The sequence below is a fragment of the Condylura cristata genome, unplaced genomic scaffold (assembly GCF_000260355.1).
Source record: "Condylura cristata isolate star-nosed mole 26May11 unplaced genomic scaffold, ConCri1.0 scaffold00022, whole genome shotgun sequence".
Classification (NCBI taxonomy): domain Eukaryota; kingdom Metazoa; phylum Chordata; class Mammalia; order Eulipotyphla; family Talpidae; genus Condylura; species Condylura cristata.
Genome location: NW_004567123.1, coordinates 18,844,965 through 18,855,235, shown reverse-complemented (window position 1 = coordinate 18,855,235; position 10,271 = coordinate 18,844,965). Strand labels below are relative to the sequence as shown.

Genomic DNA, 10,271 nt, shown 5'->3' with positions numbered 1-10,271 from the left:
CTTTCGGGAGCTCTGACTGGATTGTGAATTCTCACTTCATCATTCCCCTTACAGTCCTCTTGTATCTCCCTCACCTTGTTTCTTTGCTTAATTGCTTCTGATCTCTCCTCCAGTTCAATGATTTTCTCTTCTGCTGTGTCTAATCTTTCTCGCCTTACCCTTTTGAGATTTGAATTTCAAGAGTTTCAAACTCTAGACATTTAATATCCATGTGTGCCTTTTTAATGTCTTGCTTTTATGTCTTAATCGCGCCCCCCTTCCCCCCCCCCCCCCCCCTTCTTTCCCTCACACCCCATCACCTTCCCTGCAAAGGGAAGTCTTAGTGCATGGCCCAGAGACTCAGAGCAGGAATAGAAGGGTGCATAGCTACAGCCTGGCACTGTTGTCGGGCCACAGGATAGCGAATTGGCGTCCCCAGCCAAAGCCTCTGGGAGAGGGGCGCCTGGGTCATGACGTCACGGGACTGTGACGCGCCTGGGAGCCCCTGCCCTTCACTGCGCAGGCCGGGAATCCAGGCTCCTGCGCCGTGACATCACGGTCCGGGCGGGCGGGTTTTACGTCGGCCCAATGGGAGCAGCGCACCGTCCTCCCCTTTAAGGAATGTTGTGACCTGACGTCACCCGGGCGAGTTACCTCCCCGAGCAGCCGCCGCTGGGCTCAGCGTGAGCCCGGAGCCCTTGAGCAGCGCCAGGCGTGGAGCCCCTAACGCCCCTGAACCACAGCTACATCCCCGCGCCCGGGAGCCCCGCCGGGCCCGCGCGATGCCCTCGGACCGGCCTTTCAAGCAGCGGCGGAGCTTCGGTGAGGCCCGGTGGTGGGCGACCTGCCAGGGCGGGGTGGGGTCGCAGGGTGGGGGTGCAGATCTGCGACCGCGGCCGGTGACGTCAACCCGTGACGTCAGGCTCCGGCCAGACCCCAGGCTAAGACGCCACCGCCGGCAGGGGCCCCCCAGGCCGCCGCCTCCCCACTCGGAGGTGTCGGGCTAATGGGCCCGCCGGGCTCTGCGGGGGGAGGGGGTGGAGGCGGAGGCCTGGGGCGGGGCGAAGGGCCCCGCCTCTCGGGCCGCCGGGCGGGGCGGACCCAGGCCGGGCCTCACACCGACCTCCGCTCTGCAGCCGACCGCTGTAAGGAGGTGCAGCAGATCCGCGAACAGCACCCCAGCAAGATCCCGGTAAGTCCTCGGCCCTGTCCCCCTCTCCTCATCCCCGCCTGCCCAAGGCCACGCCTCGGGCTCACCGTTCCCGCCCCCTGCGGCTCCCAGGTGATCATCGAGCGCTACAAGGGCGAGAAGCAGCTGCCCGTCCTGGACAAGACCAAGTTCCTGGTCCCCGACCACGTCAACATGAGCGAGTTGGTCAAGATCATCCGGTGCGCGGGCAGCAGCTGCCGAAGGGGCTTGGGCCCTGCAGGGGTCGGCGGGCTGGGGCTGGGAAATGTCAGCCGGGTCAGTGGCAGGCCAGAGTGAGACCCTTTCCAGGGGGTGGGTGTGAAGCAGAGGATGGGAATCGTTCTGGGTGGGGAGGGAGTCAGGGCGCCCCCCTGTCAGGCCCCTCACGGTGGCCCTCCTCCCCACCTCAGGCGCCGCCTGCAGCTGAACCCCACGCAGGCCTTCTTCCTGCTGGTGAACCAGCACAGCATGGTCAGCGTGTCCACGCCCATCGCGGACATCTATGAGCAGGAGAAGGACGACGATGGCTTCCTCTACATGGTCTACGCCTCCCAGGAAACCTTCGGCTTCTGAGCCAGCTGTAGGGGGGGCTGGTGGGGGGGGGTTGTTAGGCTCTGTCTAGGAAGTTGCTGGCTCCCAAACCAAGCTGCCTCTGTCCCCGGAGGGCTGGGGAGGGATGCCACTCCCTAGCTGAGGGCGCCAACCATGCCTACTCTGCCCCAGGGTAGATCCTGGGCCAGTCAGGTTAGGATTGCGCCTCAGTGCTGGCTAGCATGGGGGAGGGTGGGAGCAGCCCCAGCACTTGTGCTCTGTGTGGTTTGTCTTTTTTTAGGCCCCTGCCTGTCTGCCCATCTGCCCTACCCCACGTGAAGCTCTGCCCCTTTGCCTGGACCTGCCCACCCTTGAAGGACTGGCCCCTGGCTCTGGTCTTGATATGGTGTATGGATCTGTGGTCACTGTCCCTCTGCAGAATAAAGATTGCTCAGGCCTGCCTGGCCCTTTGCCTCCAGCTGTTTGGGGGAGTAGGGAGGGGTGCCAGTGGGGCTATTCCAGCCTTGTCATCACACCAGTGCACAGACATGCAGCTTCTGGAAACCTGTGTCGTGTACCACAGTGACTTTAGGGGCCCAGCCTCCACTTCAGGCATGCAGTGTGACCCCAGTGCTGGCTTTTTCATAACAAAACATGTTTATTAAGTAGCCACAATCTAACAAGCCCGCTCACCTGCTTCCTCCCCTTTCCTGTCTGGGAGGAGGCGCCTTGATGGATAGAGCCACAAACGGGGTCCGTCCAAGTAGAGGTGCTCCTGGCAATTCCCCCACAGGCTTGGCTGCAAGCCATGACTCCCCTCTGGAACCAAAGATTATGCCCCTGGACTTGAACCGCATCTGCCGGAGGCCTTGCCTGCTGGCAACTCTGGCTAAAGGGCTTGACCCAACTTCTGGTCCTTCCATCCCTTGAAGTCTGTGCAACCCTGCGCCCAGCCAGGCCTACTTGAGCACAAGCATGGCCTCTGTGCCGTCCTTGGCGGTCAAGTAGAGCCCATGTGTGAGGTAGTACTCCCGTCGCAGGAAGGCGTAGAAGTAATCGGAGATGAGCAGGATCTGGGAAGAGAGGGTTCGAGGTTAGGGAAGCCTCCCCCTGAACCTGGGTCCCTGAGGGTCTGGGCAGCTGTTTGGGAGATGCTGCCCAGGGACCCCTCATGAGTTGACAAGGTCCTGCGGCGAGCTCAAATTACTGCCCTCCCACCCGCTACTGGGTTGATATCTCCATTCCAAACCCTGGCCTTAAACTTCAGACTGGTGCAGCTGCTACCACAGACCCCACCACTTTCTTGGGTGGCACAGTTCTTGACAACCCAGTCCCTGTGAAATCTCCTGCTGGGATCCCATGCCAGACTCCCAACCCCCTCAGGCCACTGAGTCGCCTGATCCCTCTCTGGTATAACCAGCCCCCAAGTGTCTGTCAGTTCCCCTCTACGCCTGTCAGATGACAGTCTCTGGCTGAACAAAGGCACTCACCTTTTTGGTTCCCTCGTCTCACCGCCAATCCTGACCCCAAGTCCGTTTTCCCTATCAGCCAGAGGGAGCTTTTCAAACCACAAATCTCGTATTACTTTGAGTAAAATCCTCCAAAGGCTGTTTTTTGTTTTTTGTTTTTTTTTAGTTTACTAGTGTGAAGACTGGCCTCCCTGGGGCTCGAGGCCTTGTTCCCCCACAGCCCCTCCACTCCCAATGCACACATGCATCACCCTTTGCCTCATTTGGCTCCAGCACACTGACCTCTTCCCTTACACTCTGGGATCTTTACTACTTCCTCGCCTGGAATGTTTTCTCCCTTTTATCTAGTCAGTACCTGCTTGTCCTTCAGTTCTCAGATGAGGTCAAAGAAGCCATCTTTTGCCCTCCAGATTGCATTTTGACCTATTAGCCTCTATTTGTTATCACAAACTCACCCAAACTGCCATTTTTACATACATCCGTAACACTGATGTCTGTGGAGCACCCCCGATCCCCACCCCACCCCCACCACCTAGTTGTCAGCAGGCGCATCCCCTTCCCGACTTTGGTAGCATTGTCTACCCAACTCTGATTTTCTCTTCTGGGCCATAGAATCAAAAGAACCTGAATAGCTCACACCCATCTATCCTACCAGGCTGAAGTCCAGAGGGGAACAGGTATTTGCCAGAGTACCTTAAACGCTGGGCCCTCAGGGCTACATTCACCTAAACTCCTAAGATCTCCAGAGCTTGGGGCAGGAGGGCAGGGCCCAGCCCCACAGAAAGTGGAAACTCACCACTGCGGACACCAGGCTGAGCCTAGGATCTAACCCCTAGGGCCCTGCCCAGGCAGTATCTCTCACTGCTAGGCCAGGAAAGAGTAAGGAGGGGCCTAAGGGAAACTCAGGATCAACTGCAGTGATGGCCTCAGGGGAAGGAATGATGGCCTCAGGGGAAGGAACTACCCTCCATGACCACAGGAGCCCACAGGGAAGGCCTGGCCCATGGAGTCTGCCTCTCTGAGGTTCAGTGGGTTCAAGGGTTGGCCTAAGACTACGCCAAGAGAGTTGTACTAGTAGCGATGAGCCTGCCAGACCAGGGATAGGGGGGGTCCAATCTGTATCCCACAATTCCACTCCTGAGGGTGTCAGCAGAGCAGATGAGACCCGGGAGCTGGGGGAGGCCCGGAGGGGCAGTCATCACATAAAAGCTGACCCCACACTGTGGCTCCTTTGTCACCCAGGCCCAAGGTGCCTGGTCTGGGAAGGCGGGGCCTGGAGCTGTGGCTAACAAGGTAGGGGCTGATCCCCAAGCCTGGTCAGATGAGGTGCAAAGTCACAATTCACAAAATGAACAATGTTAACTCTACTGTCATGCACAATCAGCTGGACAAAGTAGGAAATCAAATACTAGATATTATTTGAGCCGTATGAAATGGTTCAAAAATGGTTGCTATGGGCAACTTCATATGGTTCAAAATGATTGAATACTGACAATTTCATATGGTTCAAACTAATAGAAAATGTGAGAAAAATCGAGAAATACAACTAATAGAGTAAGCATGTCACTTAGAAGTACCAGCACAAATAACCAAGACCTTAGATAGCTATTCATTTTCCTCGTGTAAGTTGTATACATATGTTGATTTAAAAAAAATCCAGTTAAAAACAATCAGCTCACAAATAATAAATGAGGAAGAAGAGCCAAACTTTGTGGCTTTCCCCAAATTGCAAATAACCCCCGCCAGGAGTCAAAGCTCTGGCCCAATGCCTACCCCCTTAGCCCTAGGAGTGGGCCAGACTAGTGACTCACGCCCAAGGGCCCCGCGGGACGAGGCCTGTGCACACGGAGACGAGGGCAGGCGGGTGCCAGCGTGCTTCACGGCCAGCTTGGTCCCCCAAACACTCTCGGAACCCCAAGCATCGTCTAATGGTGAGAAAAGCATCCAACAAAGTTAAACCCAGGACCTCCACAGGATAAGACAGTCAGGTGATGAGAAACTGGGAAATACCGCAAAAGCCAGCCACGGACATGGGGGCGGCGTGACAAGTACATGCCGTGGCCTGGGCGGAGCTGGGAAGAGGGAGGGCGCCGCAGGAGAACCGCAAGCCCACAGCTGGCTCAGTCAGCAGGAAGGTACCAGGGTCAGCCCTTGCTTTGGACATGCTCGCCACGGTAAAATAAATGTTCTCTTGGGAACTGGCTGTGGGGCAAGTGCCCACTCTGTTCGAAGTTATTCCAAAATAAAATGTATTTTCAAAAGCCACAAACTGTTACATACGCAACAACATGAACAATCCTCAAAGCATCTGCTAAAAGAAAGTTCAGAAAATGGACATGTGAGATGGTGTTTCTCACTGTAAGCTTCACAGAAGAGAAACATGCACATACCTGGCACTGGTTAATGACATACATGCAGGAATAGTAGGAAACATGCTGATGTTTGCATGTCACTATGTTGGAAAAAAATCAGTTGTGGATGGAACTCACGTGTGTGAGCACAGCAGGCCCCCAAATAACAACATGGAGGAGGAAAAGTGGGTCCCTGCCAACAAAGCTTTCAGATACCATTTTGCTTATTAAACTATTTCCAAGAACCTGAGTGAGAACTTACTGTGCAGGTTGATGGTGGAGTCCAGGCAGCGGGAATATCGATGCGAAGTGTTACATCTTTTTAGGCTGCTTTGTGCATGTGAACATTTTCAAAATAGAGTTGGGGAGAGGGCGGGACAGAGAGAAAGAGCCCTGAGTGTTCACTTGGGCTGTCTGAGGGGGCGACAGCCTCCCTGACTGCGGCTGGCCCCAAGGCTTGGCTCTCCCCATGGGGACAGGCTGAGACCTCGTCTGACCTTGAGAAGGGACTTTCCTGAGGCCCCAGGATTCAGGCGGCTGAGGACAGAGCCCTTTTGCCACATGGGGCAGGGGATGCTGGGCCAGGGGGAGTGGAAACAGCAGGGGAGTTTGTGGCTGGAGGACTCCCTGTAAGTCACTTCCCCTCCCTGAGCTGCATTTTCCTCAGCAGTAAACAGTCTATTACACCGTGGCCTCCACCCCCTTCTCTAATCTGAGCTCCAGCTCCAGTGCTTGCAGTGACCGGAGGAGCAACCTGCTCTCCAGAGCAGCCCACACCAGGGGTGGCTGGGCCCCTCCGCTTCTGTCCTGCCACTCACCACCTCCATCAGTCCTCCTCAGCCATCCAACTCAGCCCCTTTTCTCTCTCTCGCTGCCACCTCTGCACACACATCAGTCCCCCACCCCTCGAGCCTTTCATCTGCCTATACAAAAGCCCCCAGTGCACCCCTCTGTGCCCATCATACCTCACTTTGGTGCCACTGCTCAGGCCCTACCCCTGGGCAGGAATGACCCCTCCTCTGCAGTTTCCACTTATACAGAGAGGGGCACCTTACTCCCCTGGAGTCTTGCCTGTGTATGAGACACTGAAGTGAACTCTTTTCCTGTTGACCTTCCAGCAAATGGGGGGCATCTGTTCCAGACCAGAGCTGGCACTCTGGGAGCACCCCCTCAGCCCTGGGCTCCAGTGAGGGGTCCCCAGATCACATTCTCTCACTGGCAGCCCTGAGCCCTCCAGGACTCCCCTATGGGCTGTGATGAAGACTTAACAGGGCAGCTGATAGGGACAGAGAGGGGCAAATGAGAAGTGGAAAGCAAAGATCAGCAGAAGAAAGCAGAGTCAGGAAATAAACAGCTGAGTATCCTGAACCGTCACCACCACGTCGGGTTATAGTCCCCACCGCGAGATGAGCAAACTTGGAGGTTATGGGTTTTGCCCAGGTGACATGAGAGTAAGGGAAGAGGTGAAGCTGTCTCTCCATCCTGAGGCCCAAACTCGAGTTCTTCCCATCACCCCACATGCCCCCCAGTTAAACAGGCTCAGTGGGAAGCAGCAGCAGCAGCAGCAGCAGCAGCAGCAGCAGCAGCAGCAGCAGCAGCAGCAGCAGCACCCAATCGCCCTGCTATGGGCAGACCCTCGGTGACACCCCTGTCAGGGCTGTGATCCCCTGTCACAGCTGTCACTTAGCTGAGAGGAGAGTTTTTTCGGAAAAGGCCCATGCATCTGTGACATCAAGCCAGCAGAGGCTGTTGACTCAGTGTGTGCAGCAGCCGCAGGGCTCAGGGCAGCAGACCCAGCCCAGCCTGGTGCAGCCTCCTGGGCACACAGGTGCTGGCACCCCAGGCGCGGCTGGTCCCCAGGCCTCCTGCTCCTGTTGGAGATGCTGATGCTCAATAGTCACTGGGCCAAGTGTGGCTTCCTCGGCCACACGCGTAGGAGTCTAGGAAAGCCGGAGCAAGAGGGCTGATGGCCAGTGTTGGGCCGGATGCGGCGGTGGCGTGACCTGCCACTCATGGCCAAATGGACACCGAGTGGGAGGAGATGGCGGAGAAGCAGAGCGCCACCCTCGAGCTCTAGAGATGTGACACAGCAGGGGACGCCCTGCACTGCAGCCTTGGAAGGTGACAAGGAGGAGCAAAGCCCTGCGATGGCAGTCCTCGTCCACATGGCACTCCCAAGTCACCTGTCCAAGTCCACACCAAGTCCTCACCACCACATGCAGGGCTGAGGAGACCGAGGCCGGAGCCACCTCCACCTGGTTCAACAGTCTCCTCCCTCTGCTCCAGATTCCAGGCGCACACCCCTCAGTTCTTTCCTTCCAGGCAGAGTGAGGTTTGTCAGAACATGAATTTGATTCCAGTTATCCCGGGAATCTGCCCTCAGCCTGGTGGTCAGCGCGAGGCCCATGGCCACACTGTGCTAAAGTGTCCTCGTTCCCCTCACTGCACCCACTCCCCGGAGTAACAACTGAGAGGCAATCCCAGGACGTGGGCCTGTGGGTTGCCCAGACCCCAGGAGCCAGGTCTGAATGGTCAAAGCAGGATCAGCCCAGGATTACAGCACAGGTGATGGTTGACTCTGGTCCCCTGTGGTAAGGAAGTCACAGCCCCTGGAATGTTCCAGACCCAGCTAGGGAGGGTAAAGAAGGGGCTGCCAGAAGTCTGTTCTGAATGCACAGGGCAGCAGTGGGCTTTTGGAGTCAGCCACAGGGTATGAGGGGAGGGGGCTCTGGTTCCAACCTGCTAGGAATCCACCTCATATTACAGGCCAACCTCTGACCAAAACAACCTCTGACCTACTGAAATTAGTAGGCTAAGATGTCAAGATTGAGATGGCTCTAAAATGTGATTCCAGTTTATTACATTTACTCATCAATAAAAAGTCACTGGCTACTCTTCTTGGTGCTGGGGACACAGTTTTGAATAGGATAACCCAGGGGGCTGCCCTAATGGAACCCACCATCTACAGGGAGGATGTGATAAACAAGAGCAAGAATAAATACACAATTTTGGAGTTTGTTTAACTTCCAAATCTCAACTTCTTAATTTGTATCATGAACTGATAATAACAGTGTCTCTCTCAAAGGTTATCATAGAAAATCCTAAATACTCCACAAAATAACTACTAGAAATAATAAACACATAAAGTGGCAGTCTACAAAAATCAGTATACAAAAATCGGTTGTGTTTCTAAATGTAAATGACAAAGAAGTGAGATAAAGAAAATAATCCCATTTATAATCACATCAAAAAGAACTAAATACCTAGAATAAACAAAGGGATGAAAGACCTATACAAAGAAAACTATAAGACATTATTAAAAGAAATAGAAGGAACAAAGAAATGGAAAGATATTCCTTCTTGTGGATTGGAAGAATTAATGCTGGTAAAATGGCCATATTACCAAAGCAACATATAGATCCAGTGCAATCCCTATCAAACTACAAATGCATTCTTTAAGAACTGGAGCAAACATCACTAAAATTTGTATGGAATCACAAGAGACCCTAAGCAGTAAAAGCAATCCTGAGAAAAAAGCAATTCTATGAAGCAATCTAATCAAAACAGTATGGTACTGGAATAAAAGTAGACAGACAGATCAGGGGAACAGAAATGAAGCTTCCAGAAATAAACCCACACATTTTTTCCCAGTTAATCTACAACAAAGGAACTAAGAACATACAACAGAGAAATTCTCTTCAATAAACAGTATTGGGAAAACTGGGGAGTCACGTGAAAGAATGACAGAAGACCACGATCTCACAGCGTACATAAAAAAATAACTTGAACTGGATTAAAGACTTGGATATAGGACCTGAAGCCATAAAATATATTAAAAACAAAACCAAAACAGGCCCCACATCACTGGCCTTAGAGATATCTGTGAGGACTTGACTCAAATGCAAGGAAAACAAAAGCAAACAAACAAATGGGACTACATCAAACTAAAGCTTTTGAACAACCAAAGAAACTATGGTCAAAATGGAAACACACCTTACTGAATGGGAGAAAATATTTGCATGTGATACATCAAACAAGGGATTAATAGCTAAGAAATATAAATAACAAGTTCAACTCAACAACAAAAAAAGTGGGTAAAAGATCTGAGCAGACACTTGTCCAAAGGCGACGCACAGATGGCCACCAGGCATATGAACAAGGGCTCATGCCTGTTGTTAGGGAAACACAAATCAAACCACAGCGAGGCACCATCTTACACCTTTAAAGAAGGCTCCTATCAATGAGACCAGAAACAAGAAGTGTTGGCAAGGGTGGGAGAAGGAGGAACCTTTGTGTTCTGTCGGTGGGAGTATAAATTGGTACAGCCTCCATAGAAAACAGTTTGGAGGCTCCTCAAAAAAGTAAAAATAGATCTACTCTATGATCAGGCAACTCCACCTCTAGATAGCTATCTGAAGAATATAAAAAACAAAGGCTCAAGGGGTCTCCCTGGTGGTGCCAGGGGTTAAGTCTCAGCCCTGTGTAGCTATATGGCAGCCACTGCAGCACGAATTTGATCCCCCACCAAAGAGCTGACCCACACGATGCAGCAGACCTCTCCTGTCCCGCCTGCTGCTCCCCTCAGCAGTGTATTTCAGTCAATCTGACTGTTCTGCTCCCCACTCTGTCTGTAGTGAATCTTCTCACCCCCCACCTCTGGCCTGCACCCCAGCTCTTGTATGCATAAATAAAAGGCAAAAAGTCATGTTTTCATCATGATGCCAACAGTCTCTCTCTCTCTCTCTCTCTCTC

The 10,271-nt window shown here is 53.4% G+C and overlaps 2 protein-coding genes across 3 annotated transcripts in view; one reads left to right on the top strand and one right to left on the bottom strand.

Moving 5' to 3' along the window:
• The first annotated feature begins 618 nt into the window (after positions 1-618).
• Positions 619-2,165, top strand: MAP1LC3A (microtubule-associated protein 1 light chain 3 alpha). 2 transcript variants are annotated; one of them, XM_012728365.1, is made up of 5 exons: positions 619-801; positions 1,116-1,171; positions 1,262-1,368; positions 1,579-1,748; positions 2,001-2,160. In XM_012728365.1, the coding sequence occupies exons 1-4, from the start codon at positions 762-764 to the stop codon at positions 1,739-1,741; spliced, it is 366 nt and encodes a 121-aa protein (XP_012583819.1). In that variant the 5' UTR covers positions 619-761; the 3' UTR covers positions 1,742-1,748; positions 2,001-2,160. The 2 variants fall into 2 exon arrangements, with proteins under 2 accessions (XP_012583819.1, XP_004687324.1); XM_004687267.2 differs by having other exon boundaries at positions 1,579-2,165.
• A 172-nt stretch (positions 2,166-2,337) lies between these two features.
• PIGU (phosphatidylinositol glycan anchor biosynthesis, class U) overlaps positions 2,338-10,271 on the bottom strand; it is a 78,478-nt gene continuing 70,544 nt past the window's right edge. Inside the window, exon 12 of the mRNA XM_004687265.2 lies at positions 2,338-2,772. Within this exon, the coding sequence (XP_004687322.1) occupies positions 2,659-2,772 (114 nt within the window). The 3' untranslated portion in view covers positions 2,338-2,658. The remainder of the gene's footprint in view (positions 2,773-10,271) is intronic.